A 25,438-nucleotide genomic window follows, 5' to 3' on the forward strand; every position below is an offset into this window, starting at 1 on the left:
TTGGATCACCATACAGTGGGTGGCACTGTGATGAGGGGCAATGGAAAATAGACTTGATGAAGTGAGCGATTGTTGACGAACAGCACCTGAAGCTTACCTGACGTGACAGCAGCGTGGTAGAGGACCTGGTAATCTGGGGGAAATTATCACTAAATTAACAAATCTCCCTGATGGCAGGCCCCCAAGAAGGGCTCTTGCGGTGTGTCTTGGTGGGGCTGACTGGGAGAATTCAGGAAGAGGACTGGATGCTTGCTGGTTCTGTGATGTGCCAGATGCCCCATGTATTATACCAACTTTATACTGCTAGCAATTATAGGAATAGCTGTATTCCTTGAAGCTCATGTCGTTTAACTACATGTGGTTGTAAATACTAAAACCTTAATAAAAACATTTAAAAAATGGACCAAATGAAGGAGTTGTTTTTGTCATAGAAATTATGTTTAGTGCTCTAGAAAGCCATGAGGCACATTTTCAAGTATCCTCCTCACCCTTGTCAATAAAACGTTCTGACATGCAGAGTGAAATGGTGTTCCCCACAGCGTTCTAATGAACAACCAGAGAGCTAACACTGTATTCTTGGCAAAAGTGTGGCACATCTGAAGCCATCTTGATGGAATCAAAGCTGTGAAGCTTGAAAGCATTTCCTTTACAGATGAGCAATGTAAGGGAGTTATTTTTGTCATAGAAAGTATGGCTAGTGCTCTGGGAAAGCTGAAATTAGGACACCCTTCTATACTTGCAAATATCTTCCTCTTTTATTTCAGTAAAACATTCTGTCATACATACTGAAACATGTAATTTGACACAATCAGCAGCCTGAGAGTTAACTTTGTTATATTAAATATTATGAATAAAAATTGTGTCATTAAACATAATGTAATAACAAGCATTAAAGGGCTTAACTGAATCATGTATTAGAAAATAAATAAAAAGAGGCAGCTGATATGGTGGACACCATAAACAACATATATTAACATAAAAATATAGGTGATCATTATGACATTGGCGGTGAGTGATAAGGTGGCGGTAATACCGCCAACAGGCTGGTGGTAATTACGACAAATTATGACCATGGCGGTGACAACTCCCATAGACAGCCAATGTACCACACTAACCGCCAGGGTGAAAACACCACTGATCATGACGGTAGCCATCAAAAGCCAGGCGGAAGACAAGGTACCGCCCACCATATTATGACATAGCACACCTCCAGGATTTCCTGGATGGTACCAACACCATCAAAAGCCTGGTGGAAACAGAACACAGAAGACGAAAGACTCGCCCTTGGAGACACAGAGAAGAACAAGGCCGCCATGGAACCGGAACCTCAAGTCTTCCCGATGCTCTTCTAAACCATGCTCCACCTGGAACACCAACGCCGATGACGGGAGTACAGCCGCCTAGCACCAAGGGTGTGAGGGAGGAAAAGGAGACTGACACATGCACAACACACACCATTCAGACTCACACCATGCACACGACCAGCTGCAGAGGAAAAACAATGTCACAGACCCACATCATAATAATACAAGAACTACCGCATTCCAGAACAGAAAGTGTAATTGGATGTACAGCCACCATATTGTCCATGTGACAAAATACACGAGTCACTGTTCAGAAAGGGCCAGTGGCCAGTCCAAAGTACAAAAGGCTCACATGACCATGGGGCACAGTCCAAGTCCCAACTCTTTCCCTGACGTAATCTGCACTACACTGTGCAGGGGCATCATGGTGGGACTGTCCAGGCATTTCACGGGGAAGAGGGGTGGGGAGCACCTCAGTTCGGGGACTTGCCCACTGGTTCGCGAGGGGGCTCCATGCCCATTGCAATTAGCTGGGGAGTGCAAGGTCACAGTCTCTGAGTTGAGGGACATGCCCACTGGTTCTGGAGGGGGCTCCATGCCCATTACAATTAGCTGGGGAGTGCAAGGTCACAGTCTCTGAGGTGGGGAACCTGCCCACTGGTTGTGGTGGGGGCTCCATGCCCATTACAGTTAGCTGGGGAGTGCAAGGACAGAGTCTCTGAGTTGGGGGACTTGCCCAGTGGTTCTGGAGGGGGCTCCATGCCCATTTACCTCCTGCTGGGGAGTGCAATGTCACAGTCTTTGAGGTGGGGAACTTGCCCACTGGTTCTGGAGGGGCCCCATGCCCATTACAATTAGCTGGGGATTGCAAGGTCACAGTCTGAGTTGGGGGGCATGCCCACTGGTTCTGGAGGGGGCGCCATGCCCATTTTCCTATGCTGGGGAGTGCAAGGTCACAGTCTCTGAGGTGGGGAACTTGCCAACTGGTTCTGGAGTGGGCTCCATGCCCATTACGATTAACTGGAGAGTGCAAGGGCACAGTTTCTGAGATGAGGGACTTGCGCACTGGTTCTGGAGGGGGCCCCATGCACATTACAATTAGCTGGGGAGTGCAAGGTTACAGTCTCTGAGTGGGGGGACTTGCCCACTGGTTCTGGAGGGGGCTCTATGCCCATTTTCCTATGCTGGGGAGTGCAAAGTCACAGTCTCTGAGGTGGGGAATTTGCCCACTGGTTCTTGAGGGTCTTCCAAGCCCATTTGCCTATACCAGGGAGTGCAAGGTCACAGTCTCTGAGGTGCGGAACTTGCCCACTGGTTCTGGTTGGGGCTCCATGCCCATTACAATTAGCTGGGGAGTGTGAGGTCGCAGACTCTGAGTTGGGGGACTTGCCCACTGGTTCTGGAGGGGGCTCCTTGTACAACAGTCCCTGGGGGTGGCCTACATGCCCTCTGCTGGTCTGCCAGAGGTGAGGGCAGCTGTGTCCCAGCCTGAGGTGAGGGCAGCTGTGTCCCAGCCTGAGGTGAGGGCAGCTGTGTCCCATCCTGAGGTGAGGGCTGCTGTGTCCCAGCTTGAGGTGAGGGCTGCTGTGTCCCAGCCTGAGGTGAGGGCACCTTGACCACTGCTGTTGGGGGATGGGGGCTCTTGCCCCTCTTAGTTGGTGGAGTGGAATCCTTCCCTTTCCTGGATGGTGGAGTGGGATCCTTCCCTTTCCTGGCTGGTTGAGTGGTATCCTTCCCTTTCCTGGCTGGTTGAGTGGTATCCTTCCCTTTCCTGGCTGGTGGAGTGGGATCCTTCCCTCCCTTGCCTCCATGACTAGGAGGTGCCTCCACTGTCCCCGTGGACTGTTTGGCTGAGGTGCTGGGCTGGGTTGTTTTGACCCAGCTCTTACGGGCAGGACGGAGGGTGGAAGGGGAGGGAAGAGATCAAGTTGGGCAAGGAAAAGCTTCTTAGGGTCGGTGGGGCGAGATGAGGGAGGAGAGATGGAAGTGGAGGTTGACAAAGTGGTTGTTGGAGGTGTATGTCTGCTGGACTTGGGTGTAGGTGCATGGGCAGTGTGCTGGGGTGAGGTGGATGGCTGTTGGGTGTCTGTGTGCGTGTGTTTGTGTCTCTTAGGAGGTGGGGAGGGCAGACAGGGTGGAAGAGGACACGGGACGCGTGGATGGATGTTGTGGAGGCGTCTGCAAGTGAGGTGTGTGTGCTGCTTGGTGTGGTGATGGTGGTGGTGGCTGTTGATGCAGTGCATGCAGGTGTGAGTGCGGATGTGACAGTGAGGGAGGGGGAGACAGTGGAGGCAGTGGATGTTTTGGTGTGCGCAACTGTCTGTTGTTTGTGTGAGTGCTTGTGGCCTTAAGTGTGCTGCCTGTGTTTGTCTGTGCCACTCTTGTGTGATGTTTTGTGTGCATGCTTGTCTGTATGTGTGCATGGGATGGGTTGGGGTTGAGGAGATTGGGACTGGGAAGTGGTAGTTGGAGGGAGGACAGTAGGAACAGGGACAATGGCTGCCATCAGAGAGGGGGCCAGGGCCTGGAACAATATCTGTTGGGCCGCCAATACACCGTGAATGCTCTCCAGGAATGCATTGCATTATTGCATCTGGGATGCCAGCCCCTGGATGGCATTCACAATGGTTGACTGCCAGAGATGGCTCTCAGGAGGTCAATAGCCTCCTCACTGAGGGCAGCAGGGCTCATTGGGGCAGGGCCTGAGGTGCCTGGGGCAAAGGAGATGCCCACCCTCCTCGGTGAGTGGGCACGGGCAACTCGTTGAGGGGCTTCTGTGAGGGCGCTGCTGGTATTGGGGGTGGCAGCTGTTCCTGGGGTGGTCCTAGAGGTGTCTGCCACCACCAGGGAGCTTCCATCGGAGGAGGTATCAGTCAGGGCGAGGGGGCTGTGGTGCTCCCCTCGCCCTCTGTCCCAGTGGTCCCCTCAGCGTCGGAGGACTCTGCCTCCTGGGTCCTGTGGGATGCAGCTCCCTCTGTTGCCGGTGCCCTGCTCCTCTGCCAGATGATGCTAATGTACACATGGACAGGATGACAGAAGAAAAAAAGGGGTGGGGGTAGAGAGAAAGGGAGCACTGGGTCAATTACAGCACCAACACCACATATGGCATACACATTATCATCACACACAGGGATAAGGATTGAGTCCCATGCATCACACTGGCATTACATTGGCTAGGCACCACAGCAAGATGAAAGCCAAACGCCGCCAACTGCACCCCTCCTGGGACCCCTATGCCCTTTCTGACATGGTATGCAACCTAGCTATGTTACAAGATTTAGTAATACACCCATTACCCTTGAGCTGGATCACGCTGCGTTCTCTGAGCTGGCATTGAGGGGCACCCACTAACTGACAGCCCCCACCAGGTTCTCATGCCACCTACCAATCATAGTTGTAACTCCCACTGTACTCACCCCCTTGTGGCTGCTGTGATGCCCTCAAGCCCCCATCCAGCTCTGTGTAGGCCACCACCAGTATGCGGGCCATCAGGGGGATCAGGTTCTGACGGGCACCCCACCCTCGTTAGGAGGCCATCCCCAGCTGTGCCTCCGCGGTCTCTGGGCTCAGCTCCGGGTCTGCACATGCCTTATCCGCAGGAGGAGGAGACTGGAAATGCCACTGTGGCAGCAGTAGACCCTAAGGACAGTGAGGATGAGGAGGCAGAAGATGAGGATGTGGACAACAGAACATCAGTTATACATCAATACTTCCAATGATACACGGGTGAGACAGTGGAACTGACCATTCCTCTGATTATTGATATGTTCTGTGTGGCTGTGGCAGGATGGCATTCACTTCCTTTGCATCTCTACTTACTGTCAGCTATGGCTTCTCATTTTGCAGATATGACAACAGTGTACTGATGTGATGTCTACAGACAGATACATATCTTAAAATGTATGGTATCACAGTGTTCAGATCATTTGCACAAGATTTAACTGTTTTTATATGCACATTTCCATCACATAAAACACTTTCACTTAGGTTGTGCTCAAGGGTGTTTATTGACCCTCAACTCCTCATCTGTGGAACGGGGGTGCCTTTGTGGGGATATGGGTGTTGTGTGGTGTGTGTTGTGCACAGGGTGTTGAGTGATGTGGTGGTGTGTGAGGTGCGTGACCGATGTATGGGTGTTTGTGGTGTGTGTGTGTGTGTGTAGTTGTCTCAGTGGTCTTCGTGTTAGTCTTGTGGTGCTTATTGGTATTCGTAAAGGGTGGTGTGTGATGTGGGTGTGTTTTATAGTGCTATGGGTGGGTGTGTGTATTGTGTGTATGAGTGTCAGGTGTGTGTGTTTAGTTTTGGCCAATTAGGGTGGCCTTTCTGAGCGCACCGGTGTGTACCGCCAATAGTTTACTGCCATTGAATGTGCGCCGTGGTGATTCGTGGGTCATAATGTGGTGGGTGTTGTTTTGTTGGCGTAAGGGTATGGGTGTTCGTACCGCCACTTTAGCACTGACCTTTTGCCTGGCGGAATTGTGTTTGTGGCAGTATTCTGTTTGTTTAGTGTGTGTGTTATAATATGGCGAACGGATATTCGCCACCAAGGCAGTATGTTGGCAGCCATCACCGCGGTGGTAAGCGGGATTTACCGCCAATGACATAATGAGGGCCATAATGTCTAATAAAAAGTTATTTTGTTAATAATAATTAAATGTACTGGGAAATTTGTATCAATATGTACTAAAAGGATTAATAGTTTAAATATTATGAAATGTTTTATTCTTCATGCTCAGCGCTAGTTTAAAGGCCTCTCGTTTTAGTAATTTTCCAAAGGCACAATGCTAAAAAGTGTAAATCTGCAAAATAATGTTTCTTCAAATATCCTGTGTGACTTGCTCACTGTGGAAACGTTATGTTCCTTGCTTGTATCATTTGTTTCCTGAGATGTGATAATAACTTATGAACTAAACAATAGACTTTAGTGCTCAATGTTGTGTTTCATGTTACAATATTTGCACTTGCTTGAGCTTTAGTTTCTTGGCAGGAAGCTCATGTTATGTTTTTAAATTGCTTAAATGTATTTTTTTTTAGAGGAAACTGGTGATCAGGAGCGAAAGAACATGAGCCAAACGTTGGTGCAGAAAATGAAGAAACATATTTCTGAAACGTTGATCAGAGTTTATTGGTTGAACACTAAAACATCCCATAGTCTGACCAATAGAAACTTAGCTAGTTGCTTTCTAGGATTTTAATATAGCAAGGTTTAGATGATGTAAGTTCAGTTCCTTCCAGTTCTTAGCTGCATGCAGAATTCCTTTGACTTAAGTGCTCTTCAGATGTGCTTCTGTCTTTGCCTATGCATCTGTCAGTTTAGATGCATTTGGCCCAAACTTTACTGAACGGTTTGCCCATTCATAATACTGATGCTGTACTGATGAAGACCAGATGCACAACTGATGAAGACATCCCTGCTTGCGGATACATTTAGGAGAGGTATAACCAAATGTGCATTTGTTTTTATTGCAGATTTGAATGTTTTCTCTCTTTAGAAAATCCAACAGCTATTTTGTGTTTGCGCCATAGTCAGATGTTTTCCAAATTGAATTTTATCTTATTTTTCTTTTTGCATGGAGCCCAAACATGCTTATCGAATTAGAATAATAGTTAGGGATGCCAAATTCTAAATTTGACTAATTTATATTCCATTGTAAATAATTAATCTGTGATAGCTAAATGTATTTGGTTCCTATATTTTTATCTGTTATTGCTGTTATTCTGTACGGTGGTCAATGAATGCTTAATAATAAATATTCTGTCTAGACTGAGATTCTTCCGACGATTTGGTCAGCCTGTATTGTTTCTGTACTTGATCTTGCGTTTGAGTTACGTGATCTTAGCATTGTTAATCTAAAGGGCAATACATGTTTGAACTTTACTAAACTGGTATGGGGATTCATGGCACCATTGGTCATGGTGCGTATAAATTACTGACTACAAAATTGAAATTTATGTTTATTGATTTGAAATTATTAATGTTGATTGTTAGGACCTTGTCACACTCCTATTGGAGTGAAAAGGTTCAGGTCGACCGCTAAGGGTAATAGATGGTTACCCTATACGAGTCACCTTATAAATAAAATATCAAAAGAAATATAAGGCTGGACACGCCGACACCTTCAATAGTCTTGAACAGATCTTGTAGGCAATCTCTTGTCTTCCTGCATGTGTCAGTAGTGATCATTACATGTACATGGTGTCCCTTTACTATTCTTCTTGTTCATTCATTTTTCACTTCTTATTCCTATCCTGTAGTCAAGTACTAGAGGCAAAACATCCCCACTGCCCTGCATTTAACCGCAGCACTAGCAGCTACGGGCACACACTGGTGTTTGGGCTCCACATTCTCTACTACAGCCCAGAGTGTGCAGCGGCAAAATCCATGTACCTGGTACATTCACCATCACAAAGGGCAGGAGTCTTTATTGGGTGCTCTGCTCCGCAGCCTGTGCAGGACAGCTCCCAGCAAGCTGCTGTCGCCATCTTGGGAGCCTCTGTGCTGTGTTTGGGCTACTGTTATCTCTGGTTGATTTTATTCTCCATGTGGATACTAGTGACATCACTTTGGTTGCTCTTTTTGATCTTGTCCTTTGCAATTTATTTGTGTCATGTGTGTCATCTATTGTGTCAATCTGGTAAATCTTTGGGAGGACCACTCCCAAATAGCAAGTCCCACACCATCCCCTTGGGAGACGATAATAAGCACTTTTCCCACAGATGTAATATACCCTAGTAATCGCAGGATCTTGTCCATTTAACATAAAATCCATGTGTTCTTAAAAAGAAATACATGTCTGCACTCCCTTGTTCCCACAAACTTAGTATCATTGATGGATTATGGCCTCTAGATACAAACCTTTCCTACATGTTGAAAATCTAATGCAAGCTTCCCTTGTGTTTTAGACTCACTATATGCATATTCATTTCTAGATGTCCTCTTCACTAACCCTTTATCTATTTTCTCCTTCAATTACTTTCTTCTGTCATCAGCTTGATCTTGAAAAGATTTCTCTACTTGCGAAAGCAAGTATGTAAGGTTATTTTGGTGAGCGTAAGCAGTACTAAATCTTAGTGTAGGCTCAAAGAAACCTCCGACAATATCAATATTTCTCTCTTTAGCTATACTACTCAGGTGTTAGTTAATCAGAACAAAAGAAAACACTGTCATAATTAGAATAGAAATATGGTATATATATTCTTGGTTATAAAGCCTTGTTAGTAAAAGACTGCAACTAATTCCATATGTTAATGGCAAGCTATGTAAGTAATTTCTTCCTGCACTGATGAAGGAATCTGTGTGCAAACATAATATTCTCTCACATTCATCGTCTTAACATATTCATACAGCAAGTGATAAAAAACATCAGAGAAAAGATCTCTTTGTGAGTTGTCTAAGTGCAAGTATTTTTCATCCCTGTTAAACATTTCTAACTTAGAAAGTGTAGTAGTCTCTCGAGAAGGTGTATAGTTAGTTCCAGCTTCTCTAAAACCACTCATACTCATCAACACTCAATAACAAACTTATCAACACACTTACTAAACTAACACACATTCACTTACAACACCTATTTTTTTTAATGTGATTGTGATCGGAATCGATGACCTTTAAAGAATCAGTAAGCGAAAGAAAAATAAAAAAATATTCAACTATGCAGCCAAAAATAAAAATATGCTTCTCTGCAATTATTTACAGCAGCTTTCAGACTTTTCTCCAGAACTTTGGCAAAAATTGGTCTAGCAGCTTGTCAAAATCAGTTCCAAAAGTCTCTTTCAGTAGATCATATTCTATTGTTTACTAATTATAACTTGTGGCATATATATCTCTCCTGTTATGTTGGCAATGTAGTCAATGTAGTTTCAAATCTCAGTTAAAAAGCAAATTCATGTTTGAAAATATTTTGCGTGAATTTTCACAATCAAAACAAAAGGAAAACAAATCATGTTGCCACTCGTCTGTTGTAAAATACGCCCATTCAGGACCTGAGTATCTTCGACTTGCGAATAAATTGACTATCCCCTGCAGGGGCATGGAGAAAAATGCTTGTGATAAGTCTACCAACGTGAACCATTCTGCATCACATGGATTCTGAAACAAAATCACAGCTGGATTTGGTACCACTGGACAACATTTAACCACTGTGTCATTAATTTTCCTCAAATTTTGAACAATTCGAAATTTCCCACTTGGTTTTCGCAAACCCATAATAGGAGAATTGCATGGGCTGTTCAGCAAGTCTTTTAGAACTCCCTGCTTCACAAAATCTGCAATTACAGGAGCAACTCCTTCAATTACATCTTGTACTATAAGATACTGTGGAGTTTGCAGAAAAACTGCATGAGGCTTGACTATGACTTTAACTGGTTCAACTCCTCTGATCAGACCAATGTTTTTCCAGAAAAATCCCAAGCTTTTAAAGTACTATACCCTGTAGGTCAGCTGGAAGGTCTTGTACTGTAAATGTAGGATAGAAACTAATTAGTAGAAATTCTTCATTAACTGAATCACATTCAGTTGACATAGACGAATCATCATAACTATTCGTCTGAATAGCAATTCCATCATTTGTACAGGTAATTGAAAATTTAGTTTTACACAACAGGGCTCTTCCCAGTAAGGAAACGGGACTTGAGTCACATACTACAGATTTGTGCAAACCTTCAAAATTGCCAATTTTAACAGGGATTGGTTTAGTAATCAGGTTTGTCAGGAATTGATTTGCAGCTCCTACATTCTGCACTGTTTTTCCAGAAAGTGTCACTTTAGGACCTTCTGCAGTTCTTACTGTAGAGCGTGAAGCTCCTGTGTCAAACAGAAATCAAACCTGATGACCCATTAAGCTGCTAACACACATTCTTCTTCATTCAAACTCTCACTCATCAATTCATCATTCGATTCATCCTCACTGTGTAGTGTGAATTGTTGCACCATTTGATTACTTTGACTTAACTTTTGACCTGTGTTCTGCTGAGGAAGCATCACATGCTGCTGTGCCATTGGAGCTTGGGGTATTTGCATTTGTTGCTTTGGTATCTTTTGCATTTGGGGCTGCATTTGTTGTGACTGTGGCACCTGAAAACGTGGCACCTATATCTGTTGCATTTGTTGGGAACTTTGCATTTACTGAGGAATGTGCATTTGATTACTCGTATTATGGACATTTAAACTAGGACCCCTTATTCTTGGTCCTCTCATATTTAAAAAAAGATTGTTTTCATTAATCTGCGTAACAACACGTTCCTGCACATCAATGAACACTCCCGTTTCCAGTGCTCGAGGCCCCCCAAGTGTGACAAGGTAACATCTTTTTCATTGTCTGCATATCACCTGAATTAACATTAGTATTCAAATCGACACCAAGGTTTCTGTTTCCACCACGACCTCTACCTCTTGCCTTTCCCTCATTTTGAAACACCTGCATGTTTCCTTGTTGTGGAAAAATTCCCTGCATTCCTGATTGTGCTGCTTTAAACTGCATCACCATTGCCTTTTCCTTCAATTTCTTCATTTCAATCTCGTCACTACAGTATTTAGAAAACTGTAATACTTCATTGACTGGTTTTGCTTGCTAGTAAATCAAATGACTCTTAACCATGTTACTAATTTCAGGTCTCAACCCTTCAACACATCTGTACATATAATGAATCATGTCTTTGGGCTCAATTGTTTCTGTACCACTGTAATGTTTAAATGCGTGCAACAATCTTTCGTAATACAGATGTATATAAACGTTTTTGCTTCCTGTGCTGTTCTGTCGATTCTTTGCCAATCAATACTTTAAGGGGAAATTCTTGTTTTCAAAAATTCAATCACTATGTAATAGCTTTTCATTACATCAGGAGATGGTGCACCTGTAACTGGATCTCATGAAGGCTGTCTTCTTGGCTAGTCTATACTCCTTTTGCATTCCACCCACAAATCAGCTGGAACTACTATTTCTAACAGGGCATTCAAATCCTCCCACAGGCATTTTGTGAGCTTCACAAATCTGTCTATCTGCTGGTACTGTTCCACTGGTTTCTCTCTCAATCTCCGGTAGTCATTTGTAAATGAAAAAATATCACTTCTGCTCCAAGGGACATGTACATAATTCCCCCCAGGAATTTCTCTCATTGGTAATACCTTTACTGGATTATCAGCACTTAAATTTGCAGTCTCTTTTTCCTTCCGATTTCTTTTCTTTAACCAACTGCCTTCCCATTTGTCGAATGCTCCCCATGTTTGAATATTCTGAATTAATTCCTTAATATGAATTTTCATTCCATGTTCTCAGTCTCTTTTGAATAAAATTCTAACCTATAACTTATTTTACAGAGGCTTTGATTTCTCAATTTCTACTTCATATTTCTCTGCAAGTTCTGATAATTTCTGGTGTGCCAGTCCTCCACTGTAACGTTTTTACACATAAAGCATAACTCATCTTCATTGTATGAGTCAATTCTATTTAACTTAAGTGTTCCCTCAGCCATTTCATTTAATTCTAAATTAAAGTTTCAGGAGTCATCAGAAACAAATGTGAATTCAAACATGGCCTTCCCCAAAATTCTGTAAAGTCCTAGGATGATTTAAGTCAATCAGTGGACCTGTCTTGTCAAAAGTCTGATTAATTGGAGACATGACTTCCGCAGTACCTTTGAGTCTCCCCATTTCTGCATTTGAATTTAAAAGATTTTGTACATTACTCTCATTATTTCCCCGGGCATACAATTGTACAACAGGACCATAGTAACAGGAACTGTTAATGCTTCTAGACTCGATTGAACATTTTGATTTCTCGTGTAAATTACTCCAGAACTCTGACCTGACAGCACTGAAGAATTTGACTGTGATACTGTTATAGTTGTACACCTCAGCATCGTCTGAACTTGCACTGGAGTCATTGAATTAGGTGTAGATTCCACCTCAGCCACCATTGGTTTCTGGTAAATCTGTGATATCTGTGATGATTGCACCACTGGTTCTGTCACATTCGGTGCAGAACTTACGACAGGAATTGTAGGCTAGACTACAGGTTGCTCAACCTGAGTTATAGGAGTTTAAGTTATAGTATTAGTAGGAATGTTAGTTGCAACTTTTACTTGACTTTGTGTTACTATAACAGGTACTGGGGCACTTGGACCAGTACTAGTACCTGGATTTGTCTCTTGTGCTGCATTTGGAGGAAGACGACTTCTCAGTAACTGCATTATAAATTCATCATCATCTGAGTCATCATCATCATCATCAGTCAACGATTTATTGAACTCATTTGACTTTGTCTCATCTTCTTCAGAAGAGTCCTTACTCTTTTTCTTTCTTTTGTCTGACACTGCTCTCTTTCTCTTGTGTAATTGCAGGAAACATTTTAATACCCTGCAGAGTTTCAGTTACCCCAAATTTGTGCTCATTGTTCCACATTGCATCTAATAATGTCTTATCAGTTTTCCTCATTCATCTCTTCAACTTTAATTTCTCCTGTTGGATGGCCTCTAATTCCCAAATGACTAAAGCTTCAAATTGCGCTGGTCTTGGAGGAGGTTTTAATTCGTACAACACTCACCTCAAATTCTCTAAAATTCTCATGTTGAAAGTTGCATTAACAGGAAACACTAAACTCCCTTCCTTGTCTGTAAATGTGCACACTGTTTCAACCAGATACAGGCTGTGGTACCTTTCTCTTCAATTACATTACAATATATGCAGCTGTACCTTCTGGCGAGGCAATTTCTCCTACTCTATCTGGAATAAAAGCATCTCCCTTTATCACACTCTTTAATGCCTTGAAAAATGATATTTTTACTTTGATCGGCCTTAAAACTACAATTTAAATTCAAAACAGGAAGTAAATCAATCCCAAAATCCTTTTCACTCGCCTTTCTCAACTAATATCGCTCCAGCATTTTTCTCCAGTCGCTTCGTGGCTTCTTCTCACCAACCGACCAATCCCAGCACGGACCTAGTGATGTCACACTAACACGCACAGTGGCTGATAAAGTCTTGCAGACGAATCCTACAAAACTGATTCATACAAAACTAAATGCGTACTACTCGTAGGGAACACAATTACTTTGGAAGCTTCACGAATATTTAGATTGCGACAACTACTCATTTGATCTTCGCTTTCTCTGATTCGCAAGTAAAATTTGACCAGCAAATTTCACCCTTGACTAACACTAGGTCCTCCTTGTGCACTCAAGAATTGCCAATATCTGTCAAACTAACACTCCTTTTAACACACACTCTAGGAATACTATTTGTCAACCACTCCTGATTGACCAACTAAGCAGACCAGTTACACAACAACCAAGTGTCTCATACACTTGAGCAGTACTCCGAAGTCTTAGACCACGCAAGGTCTGTAGACCAACAACTATTTGGGCAATTAATGAGCACAAAGCGCCATACCCAATTGAAGTACGACAACTTACTTACATACACCATTTGGAGTACGCTCATTCCCTAACCAACTACACTGGAGTACGCAAACTCCCTAATTCTCAAACATTGCAATTCATCTGCAATTTTGCTAAAGCACTGCAAGCGTAAACCCTATCCCAAACTCAAATCACACTGGGAACATCTCCAAACAAGCATTGACAAAACCAAATTTCAATTATTTTTATTATTATCAAGCATTGGTAAAACCAAATCTCCCAATTCTTTCTGAATGACATATAACTATTAAAAACAGGACATTTCCCTCCTATTGAGATGAAACAATCCTCTGCTACCAATTTATGTGGGCGTGTTCAGCATTAGATTTCTTTTGATATTTTATTAGTAAGGTGACACATATAGGGTAACCATCTATTACTCTTAGAGGTCATATAGAAGTGGGATAACATTCTAACAATAAACATCAACAATATCAAATCAATAGGCATCCATTTTGGAGTCAGTAATTTATACGCACCATGACCAGTGGTGCTGTGAATCACCAACCCGGTTTAGTAAAGTTAAAACATTTATTGCTCTTTAGATTAACAACGCTAAGATCACAAAACTCAAACGCAAGACCAAATGATATAAGTACAGGCTGACCAAATCGTCGAAAAAATCTTAATCTAGACAGAATATTTATCATTAAACTTTCAAGAACCACCATACAGAATAAGACGAATAAGAGATGAGTAATGGAAACAGAATACATTTAGTTAACGCAGATGAATTATTAACATCAAATTATATAACAATCAACTTAAGAATTTGGCATCCTTATCTATTCCTCTAATTCTATAAGGATGTTTGGGCTTCATGCCAAAAAGAAAAGAAGACAAAAAAGTATTTGGAAAACATCTGTCTATGGCACTAACCACAAATAGCGGGTGGATTTTCGAAAACGAGAAAACATAAACATCTGCAATAAAAACAAATGCACATTTTGTTATACCTATCCTAAATAGATCAGCAAGCAGCGATGTCTTCATCAATGGAACATCTTGGGCAGTGGCATAATAGGGAAGAGTTCAGTAAAATTTGGCTTTAATGCATCTCAACTGATGGAATAATAAGCAAAGAGCTAAGGAACATAACACATCATTTCACTATCTAAGAAAAAGGAAATCTGAGTTTACATCATCTAAACTTTGCTACATTAAAATCCTAGAAAGCAACTAGCTAAATTTCTATTGGTCAGACTATGGGGTGTTTTAGTGTTCAACCAATAAACTCTGATCCATGTTTCAGAAGTATCTTCCTTCATTTTCCGCACCCACGATTGGCTCATCTTCTCTCGCTCCTAATCACCAGTTTCCTCTCAAAAATCACATTTAAGCAGTGTAGAAAAACATTATAGGAGCTTCCTGCCAAAAAACTAAAACTCAAGCAAGCACAAATATTGTAACATGAAACACAACATTGAGCACTGAAGTCTACTGTTTAATTCATACATTATTATCTCATCCCAGGAAACAAATGCTACAATCAAGGATCATAACTTTTCCGCAGTGAGCAAGTCACACAGGATATTTAAAGAAAACTTTATTTTGCAGAGTTAACACTCTTTAGATTGTGTCTTTGGAAAATTACTAAAACGTGAGACCTTTTAAAAACCAATGCTCGGACATGAAAAATAGAAAATGTCATAATATTTAAACTATTAATCCTTTTAGTATATAGTAATATTAATTTTTTCAGTACATTTAATTATTAAACAAAATACATTTTCATTAGACATTATGGTGGTCATTCTGACCCTGGCGGTCTTTGACCGCCAGGGCGGATGACCGCGGGAGCACCGCCGACAGGCCGGCGGTGCTCCAATGGGGATTCCGACCGCGGCGGTAAAGCCGCGGTCGGACCAGCACCACTGGCGGGGTCCCGCCAGTGTACCGCGGCCCCATTGAATCCTCCGCGGCGGCGCAGCTTGCTGCACCGCCGCGGGGATTCCGACCCCCCCTACCGCCATCCAGATCCCGGCGGTCGGACCGCCGAGATCCGGATGGCGGTAGGGGGGGTCGCGGGGCCCCTGGGGGCCCCTGCAGTGCCCATGCCACTGGCATGGGCATTGCAGGGGCCCCCGTAAGAGGGCCCCTACATGTATTTCACTGTCTGCTGCGCAGACAGTGAAATACGCGACGGGTGCAACTGCACCCGTCGCACAGCTTCCACTCCGCCGGCTCGATTCCGAGCCGGCTTCATCGTGGAAGCCTCTTTCCCGCTGGGCTGGCTGGCGGTCTGAAGGCGACCGCCCGCCAGCCCAGCGGGAAAGTCAGAATTACCGCCGCGGTCTTTCGACCGCGGAACGGTAACCTGACGGCGGGACTTTGGCGGGCGGCCTCCGCCGCCCGCCAAGGTCAGAATGAGGGCCTATATTTTTATGTTAATATATGTTGTTGATGGTGTCCTGCCACGTCAGCGGAGATAGCACAACCTTGTTGATCAATGCTTGATGACTATGTCTTAACCCCAGCATTCCAGCCTTCTTATAAAGCATGACGATAACGCTACATGCGTGATTAATATCTAAAACTCAAGCACTACCTGCAGATATTCACGGGCAGCATAATAGACTGCACTAAGCGAGGCTTGAATCATCACAATGGCTAAAACCACTTGCCCGAAGCTGCATTTTGAAACATGGCAGACAGAATAACCCAGTAGTGTGCCTGACTTTTTGGGACAACGTGCACATAATGACACAGAGCAAGACCTGGACATGAAAAAAACTGCTTTGAAACATGCAGGTGAGCCTCACCTCTAAATCAAATCATAAACATTTATAAAGCGTGCTACTCAGTCTCAAGGCGCTAGGGGGATGGGGTTACTGCTGCTCGAAGAGCCAGGTCTTGAGTTGCCTCTGGAATGCGAGGTAGTCCTGGGTGGTCCTGAGGTTGGTGGGGAGGGAATTCCATGTCTTGGCCGCCAGGTAGGAGAAGGATTTCCCACCTGCCGTGGTGCGGCGGATGCGAGGGACGGCGGCGAGAGCGAGGTTGGCGGAGCGAAGTTGACGGGTGGGTGTGTAGAAACTGAGGCGACGGTTGAGGTATTCGGGTCCCTTGTTGTGGAGGGCTTTGTGTGCGTGGGTGAGGAGTCGGAAGGTGATCCTTTTGTTGACGGGAAGCCAGTGCAGGTGTCTCAGGTGGGCGGAGATGTGGCTGTTGCAGGGTATGTCGAGGACGAGGCGGGCGGAGGCGTTTTGAATTCGCTGCAGACGTTTCTGGAGTTTAGCAGTGGTTCCTGCGTATAAGGTGTTGCCGTAGTCCAGGTGGCTCGTGACGAGTGCGTGGGTCACGGTCTTTCTGGTGACGGCGGGGATCCAACGGAAGATCTTTCGGAGCATGCGGAGGGTGAGGAAGCAGGAGGAAGATACGCCGTTGACTTGTTTGGTCATGGTGAGAAGTGGGTCCAGGATGAATCCGAGGTTGCGTGCGTGGTCTGAGGGGGTTGGTGCGGTGCCAAGGGCCGTGGGCCACCAGGAGTCGTCCCAGGCGGACGGGGTGTTTCCGAGGATGAGGACTTCCGTTTTGTCTGAGTTCAGTTTCAGACGGCTGAGTTTCATCCATTCTGCGACGTCTTTCATTCCATCTTGCAGGTTGGTCTTGGCGCTGGTGGGGTCCTTGGTGAGGGAAAGTATCAGCTGAGTGTCGTCTGCGTAGGAGGTGATGATGATGTTGTGTTTGCGTACGATGTCGGCGAGGGGGCTCATGTAGACATTGAAGATAGTCGGGCTGGGCTAGGAGCCTTGTGGGACGCCGCAGATGATCTCGGTGGGGTCTGAGCGGAAAGGTGGGAGGTAGACTCTTTGGGAGCGGTTGGAGAGGAAGGAGGTGATCCAGTCCAGGGCCTGTCCTTGGATCCCGGTGGAGCGGAGGCGGGATATTAGAGTTCGGTGGCAGACGGTGTCGAAGGCAGCCGAAAGGTCGAGGAGGATGAGGGCGACTGTTTCTCCATTGTCCATCAGAGTTCTGATGTCGTCAGTGACTGAGATGACGGCGGTTTCTGTGCTGTGATTGGCTCGGAATCCGGACTGAGAGGGGTCGAGTAGGTTGTTGTCTTCAAGGAAGTTGGTAAGTTGCTTGTTGACGGTCTTCTCTATGACTTTGGCAGGGAAGGGGAGGAGCGAGATGGGGCGGAAGTTCTTCAGGTCGCTGGGGTCCGCCGTAGGTTTTTTCAGTAGGGCATTGACTTCTGCGTGTTTCCAGCTCTCAGGGAAGGTGGCAGAAGCAAACGAGCTGTTGATGATGGTCTGGAGATGCGGGGCGATGATGTCGTCAGCCTTGTTGAAGATGAAGTGTGGGCAGGGGTCCGAGGGGGCACCGGAGTGGATGGAGTTCATGGTGGCTTTGGTCTCTTCCGTGTTGATGTGAGTCCAGGCGTTGAGGGTGATGGCTGGGGTTGTAGGTTCTGTGGTGGTTGGCTGGGTCTGGTGTCCGAAGCTGTCGTGTAGGTCGGTGATCTTACGATGGAAGAAGGTGGCAAGGGAGTTGCAGAGGTCTTGTGAGGGCGTGATGGCGTTGGCGTTGGCGTTAGGGTTGGAGAGCTCTTTGACAATGTTGAAGAGTTCTTTGCTGTTGTGAGTGTTCTTGTCCAGTCTGTCTGTGAAGGAATTTCTTTTGGAGGCACGGATCAGTTGGTGGTGTTCGCGGGTAGCGTTCTTGAGGGTAGACATGTTATCTGCGGTGTGGTCCTTGCGCCAGGCTTTATCGAGGGTGCGGCAGTTTTTTTTAGATTCCTTGAGGGTGTCTGTGAACCAGAGAGGTTTTTTGGTGTTGGTCTGTCTTGGGAGGCGTCTGAGGGGAGCGAGGTTGTCTGCGCAGTTGGTGATCCAATGCGTGAGGCTGAGGGCTGCGTCGTTCGGGTCGGTGGAGAAGGTGGGTTGGTTGTCGCTGAGAGTGGAGAGAAGCTGTTCCGCGGGGATTTTGTTCCAATGTCGGCGTGGGATGGATTGTGTGCGGAGGTGGCGAGTCTCGCGTCGGAAGGTGAAGTGGACACATCTGTACCTCTATAGATAAAAAAAATCAACACACTCACTTTCATTATAGGCACTATGGCTACAAGGATCAATAAACTCAGTTGATACCTTGAGCCATTAACTCAACACAAAACGTCTGACTACATATACCAAAATGCAAGCCTTCCTACATCTATCATAATTCCCTGTCACTGCTAGATGACCGACCAGCCCAACACAATTCAACATTGTGACTTACTAACTTGGAATGTGCGTGGTCTATGTAGACTAAGAAGGTTCATGCAAGTGACGTCTACTTGCAGCGCAAACAGATAGAGAATGCCTTGCTTCACAAAACCCACCTGACACCCACGATTGATAATCACATCTTCAAAAATTGGGCAGACCTTACTCATAGTTCATCATACGCATCATGTGCGAGAGGTTTTGTTGTAATCACTAGACGGAGCACTCCCCTCGTTGTAACAAACACCACAGGAAGACAAACCATCCTGCAGGAAATCTTGGACGGGGGCACTCGACGTAATAAATATGTATGGCCTGAACAATAAAGACCCCAAATTCTGTGACTTTCTATGGGGTACAATTAAGAAATTAAACCTGACAACTGCAGTATGGGGAGGGGACCTTAATATAACGCTAGAACCACGATAGTTAGATTACACACACTCCAAGACCAACTCGGCGGCAGGTAGGGTCATAGTGGGGATTATGTCCAAAAGTGAATTTATATATGTTGAGAGAGAGACAGATATACACTTATGGTAGAGAAGGTTCTTATATTATGCCTGGCATAATATATTTTCCGGATTAGATTGCTGGACGCAACCTGAGTTACGAGCTTGTATTCTATCTGACCATTACCCCGCTTTAGTTTGTGTTAAAATACCAGGCACTGTCAGACAGGAGAAGATATGGAGGTTATCCCTGAGAACATTACTGGATAAAGTATTTAGAGAAAAAATAAGCATGGAGACAAAATATTATTTTGTACAAAATCAGGTAACGGTGATGAGGCAACTCAACTCTTTGCAACCTTATATGCTATGATTAGAGGGCAAAATATACCCAAATAGCATTAGAGACGTCAAAAACTTTGTGGTTGCACATGGAGGCACTCGAGAAAGATATAAAAATACCTAGAAGCAGACCTTTCCATACAAGAAAATGCAAAAAAACATAGAGGCATCAGGGAAAAAAATCACAGAATGCAATGAAATAGGTGTTACGGATGCCAACTACCTGAGAAAATACACCAAAGCTCGAGCATATGGTGAAGGAGACAGACCCAGGGAAGCACTTGATACCAGAATCAAGAAACCTTGGACGACATACATAATAATTTCCACCGCAAATAGTGGCGGTAATCTCAAATATGAAACAGCAGATATTGCGGAGGTGTTCATAAAATATTACTTGGAGCTATATTGCTTTTGCAGCACGACCAAATACAAAAATACCTTGATGACGCAGCAGTAGTCTCTCAGGCCGTGTGCTGGCTATATGGTTTCATTATTTTCATAGTAGTTACTACAGTCCCAACAGGCTTTGGAGGATGGACAGAGCCATCAGCGTCGATGTACGCACTATAGGGAGCAGGATGGTACCATTTCTCACATGATCTAGGACTGCCTGCCCATACGTAGATATTGGCAAACAATGTACAGTGTTCTTGCAGGAGTCCTTAACACCCCCACACAGTTGTATCTCTGGGTGACTCTGCTAGGAACAGTGGAAGGATGGGCTGACTAGAGGTGCCAGAGGTCTCTGGCTGACAGAGTTCTGATTGCTAAGAGAGAAACAGCCTGTGACTGGCAGAGCCAATCTCCTCCAGTGGCAGACAGATAGAGTGGTATGAACTACTCACCATTGGCTAAAAAATGCTGTATAAATAGAGCTGATGTGCATTAAAATGCACCAAGAGCTGGAATCCTTGGACAGCTACTTAGACTGGTTGTTGAGGCTCAGTAGAGTTCCTTAGGAATTGTTTTTCCACGTTTGTTTGTTCCTCGGTTGGTTATTTCAGACGCCCTCTGATTCCTCTAAACTGTTTTAGTGGTTGTACATATTTTCAAAATGCAATAACAATCATAAAAAAATAGTATGGCTTAGTAATGCCCTTGAAGAATGTTTCGCACACTCTTTTACACTAGATGAAATATATAATCACACATGAGCTTCCGAATGATAATGCTCCAGTTTCTGATGGGCTGCCAGCTGTTCAATATAGGCCTTACCCTGCCAAAACAGCCATACATTTATTGGAAGTCTTTAACAAGGCTATATATAAAGGTGTCCTCTCCTCCACCCTCACTGCACAAAACTATTGTGATATTTTTTGTGAAAACTACTGAAGACGCTCAACACTAAGTAGTACAAACCCCTTTGGTTAATAAACTGTGACACTGAAATATTTGCAAAACTCATAGCCAATAGGTTATTAGCACTACTTCCTTAAACGGTGCTTCTGGAGGAGGCCTGTTTTATACCTGGTGAGTCAACTACACACAGCCTCTGCACTATGGCCCTCATTACAACTTTGGCGGTACCTTTGGCCTACTGCCATGGCGACAGCCACCAACATACCGTCGCCATGGCTACCAGCCGCCCACCCGCATTATGACCGTAGACAGTATTCCGCCATAAGGCTGGCCGGAATACCGTCGACGGTCATGGTGACGGACGGCAGTAAGGTGGCGCTGGTGACGGACGGCAGTAAGGTGGCGCTGCTGCCGGCAGCAGCGCCCACCAGCAAAATACTGCCGACTGTATCTTGATCAATGATACGGCCTGGTGGCGTTTTGCTGGCGGACGCTGCTGCTGACAGCAGCGCCACGAGCCGTCTCCTGCCGGAGGACCCCTTGCAAGCAGGTAAGTCGCGTTCTCCGACAGGAGATGGGGGTGTTTTTGTATGCGTGCATGCGGGTGTGAGTCGTGTTGAATGCGTGCATGAATGACTGATTGTGAGTGTATGTTGTGTGTTGTGAATGCATGTGTGCGACAATGTATGTTGGTGTGTGTTGCAGTGTGTGGGTATGTATGTGTGCATGCGTGGGTGTATGTGGGTATGCGTGTGTGTATGATTGTGTGTGGGTGTGTAAATGTGCGGGGGGCTGGAGAAGGAGGGTGGGGAGACCCCTATCAGTGTCGGGATTTCCCTGGCACTGATAATGCCTACCGCCATGGTTTTTGTGGTGGTACGCTTGCCACGAAAACCATGGCAGTAGGTGGGGACATAATCCGGAGGGTGGGATTGTGACAGCCGCATGGCTGGAGACTGAAGTCTCCAGCACAGCAGCCATTACCACCCAGGCGGACGGAGTGGTACATTGGCTGTTTGGCTTGCGCCAACCCGCCAATGTCATAATTTGGGAAAAGGTACCGCCAGCCTGTTGGCAGTACCTTTCCCCAAATTAGCGCCGACCGCCAGGGTCGTAATGAGGGCCTACATTTGTAGTTCTCCACCAAATCCAGGCTGAGGCAAATGTGGTGGCACTCTTTCTAGACGCCACCAAAGGTTTTGACTCACTTAAGTGGAACTATCTCAAGATTGCATTATGCTGAATGAATATGCTCAAATCCCTTCTGAAATTAACTGACCTGCTATACACCTCGCCAGCTTTCCAGCTTGCAAGAAAAAAAGACTTCAAATATAGAAGATGCAATCATTCTATCCAGACTTTATTCTTGCCATAGCCAAACTTTATATAAATGGCCAAATACCACCCCTTCACCAATCTCAATAGGGCAAGGGACCCACAAATTATGCTCCATCACCTCTGCTAGTTGCTCTGTCTTTGGAGCCCTGCCGCAGATCGCAGACCACATCATGCACGGTACGCTTTACGATTTTTAGATCGTCCCCTATTAATTTCACTCTATGCAGATGACATAACACATTATCTGAGAGAACCTCAGGTTAGCCTTAATCCCATTGTAGTAATGAGGAACACCACCACCAAAGGAATGACGAGGAGAAGTCTTTATTCATGTCAGGTCACAACAGCACCAGGAGACAAACAGTCCAGCTAGTTTGAACGCAAAATTCCATAAGAACTTGGAATGCATACACATCACATTCCTCAGCACATATGGCCTGAGAGAGAGATCACCACAATATCTTCCACTCTTACATATTGGATAATTTGCTTCTATTCCAAGGATAACATGTAAATTATTTAGTTTTTTTTTACAATTAAAAAAATAAAATGAATCTGGCAGCAAACATAAAAATACAATACAATACACACAAATACATATAGAGCGAAACTTAACATTTACATCTTAAAATCTTAACACATTCTAGACTTGCATTCTACAGTTGTTAACAGAACCTTACAGGTTTCTTGATAACCCTTTTTGGACGGGTAGCGTTATCTGCACTTTGGTTTGAAATCCCAGAAGAACAACTTTCTTCTTGTGCATCCATCTCTTTTACATTCCCCACTCTTGAGAAGTTCCACCATTCATCTCCTCTCAATCTAACTGAGTGACCACTGACACCTTCCACTTTTAGGTTCTCTGAACTCCGATTGACCTTTAGGTACATGACACAGTTCCTTAAAGCCGACTACATCTCTTTTAGCAATGTTATCACTTGCGTCTGTTCCATGATTCATATCAAAATGTTTAATTTTTTCCTGCGCCACTTCCACCTTCGAGCGAACACACCTGTCCAGCTCTTTCTCATGGTAAGAACCAGGCTGATACTCTCTCAACCATGCTGCAAATATGTCATTAACCAGTATTCTACCTCTCATAATCTTGAAAGGTGTCTTGCCTGTAATGGCTTTGGGACTGGTGCAATGGGCAAACAACACATCATCCACAGCCGACCGTACCTGAAGCCTCTTTCTAACAAACCATTGAATACAATCCACTAGTGTCCTGTTCATTTTCTCCACTAAACTATTTGTGGATGATATAGTGCAACTCTCTTGTGCTTTATCCCAGATTTAATCAAAAAAATCTTTAATTTCTTTAGAAACAAATTGAACTCTATTGTCGGAGACTAGCTCCTCGGGAAACCCTTCTCTTCCAAAAAATTCACTGAAAAATGATAGACCTGCACCAGTGTTTGGTTACTGCACAAATTTCACCTGTCACCACTTGCTATAATAATCAACTAAAACAAGAGCATACCTTCACCTTGGTGGTAAAGTACTGAAAGGTCAGATGAAATCCACACAAGCTTGGACCAAGGACTTTCAGGAAGCTCAATCAGGTGAAGAGGTGGGTTAGAAGTTTTTAGAACTTCATCACTAATTGAGCATATCACACAATCTCTGACAGTTTACACAATCTCCCTGTCCATACTAGGCCACCAATACATAGAACGTATTCTTCTTTTAGTGACTGTTTGGCTCAGATGGCCCTCATTTACAGCCTGAATGATCCTTCCCCTAAGCAACATCGGTGGTGTGAATTTGTTAACTCTGATAATTACATTCTCATCCTCTATCCTCAGCTCACTTGCAATCTTAAAACAAGGATGTACGCTTATTGGTAATGAGCTCTCTTTAGGCCAACCTATAACCACATATTCACTAACCATGCTTGGAACTTCATCTTTCCCCATACAATCCATCCATTCTTCTTCTCTGTCGAAGGTGCTCTCAACAAATATAACAGTAGCAATGAGGCATTCTTCCTCTTTGTCCTCAGGCTCATCCCCCTTTTGAGTGTATGGTGATCTCGCCAGATAATTCTCTCTAATATTTTTCCCCCTTGAGATGTACTCCACATCAAAATTGTATTTTAAGAGTTTCGCACTCAATCTTGCATTTGTTTGTGTCAAATCTCTGATAACATTTCCATTCAATATACCCACAAGAGGTTTATGGTCTATCAATATTGTAAACCAACCCCCCCGCCCCAAAAAAGCGTTTGAAATGCTGCACAGCTGAACAACACACAAGCAGTTCTTTTTCAAATACCCCCACTTTTTGTCTGCTGTCAGTATGTTTTGTCTGTGTTCACTGGAATCCTGCTAACCAGGACCCCAGTGACTGTGCTCTCTCCCTCTAAATTTGGTTGCTTCAGACTTCACATACCCGACATTTGGCATACTGGTGCCCCCATATAAATCCCTAGAATATGGTACCCAGGGTGTTGGGGCACCAGGGGTTTCCCATGGGCTTCAGCATGTATTATGCCACCCATGTGAGCCCATGCAAAATGTGTCTGCGGGCCTGCCATTGCAGCCTGCTTGAAAAGGTGCATGCCCCCTTTCACTTTCACTTCAGGTCACTGCACGAGGTCACTTTAAGTCCCCCCTATGGTAGGCCCTCCTAGCCCAGAGGGTAGGGTGCAGGTACTTGTGTGTGAGGGCACCCCTTCATGAGCAGCGTTGCCCTTACAAACTCCAGCTTCATTTTCCTGGACTTCATGAGTGCGGGGACTCCATTTTATGCGTGGACCTGCACAGGTTACCTGTGTCCAGTTACATAATGGTAACTCCGAACCTGGGCTTGTTTGATATCAAGCATGTCAGAATCAAACCCCAGTACTGTTGCCAGTATTGGTTGTTTGATTCCATGCACTCTGGGGGCTCCTTAGAGGACCCCCAGCTTTGCTTCTACCAGCTTGCAGAGTTTTCCCGGCAGCCCATGCTGCTGCCATCCTACAGACAGGTTTCTGCCCTCCTGCTGCTTGACCCGCTCAAGCCCAGGAAGGCCGAGCAAAGGATTTCTTTGGGAGAGGGAGGCAACACCCTATCCCTTTGGAAATAGGTGTTGCAGTGCT

At 44.8% G+C, this 25,438-nt stretch overlaps 1 protein-coding gene across 3 annotated transcripts in view; it reads left to right on the top strand.

Annotated features, from left to right (window-relative positions):
• SLF1 (SMC5-SMC6 complex localization factor 1) overlaps nt 1-25,438 on the top strand; it is a 673,081-nt gene that overhangs the window by 587,978 nt on the left and 59,665 nt on the right. Inside the window, exon 18 of one of the 3 annotated variants that reach the window (XM_069225455.1) lies at nt 6,339-6,962. The exons of the other annotated variants lie outside the window; for them this stretch is intronic. Coding sequence (XP_069081556.1) covers nt 6,339-6,499 — 161 coding nt within the window. The 3' untranslated portion in view covers nt 6,500-6,962. Of the gene's footprint in view, nt 1-6,338; nt 6,963-25,438 lie in introns of those variants that run through there. 3 annotated transcript variants of the gene reach the window in all.

Source organism: Pleurodeles waltl, chromosome 1_1 (genome assembly GCF_031143425.1).
Source record: "Pleurodeles waltl isolate 20211129_DDA chromosome 1_1, aPleWal1.hap1.20221129, whole genome shotgun sequence".
In the NCBI taxonomy this organism is placed as follows: Eukaryota; Metazoa; Chordata; class Amphibia; order Caudata; family Salamandridae; genus Pleurodeles; species Pleurodeles waltl.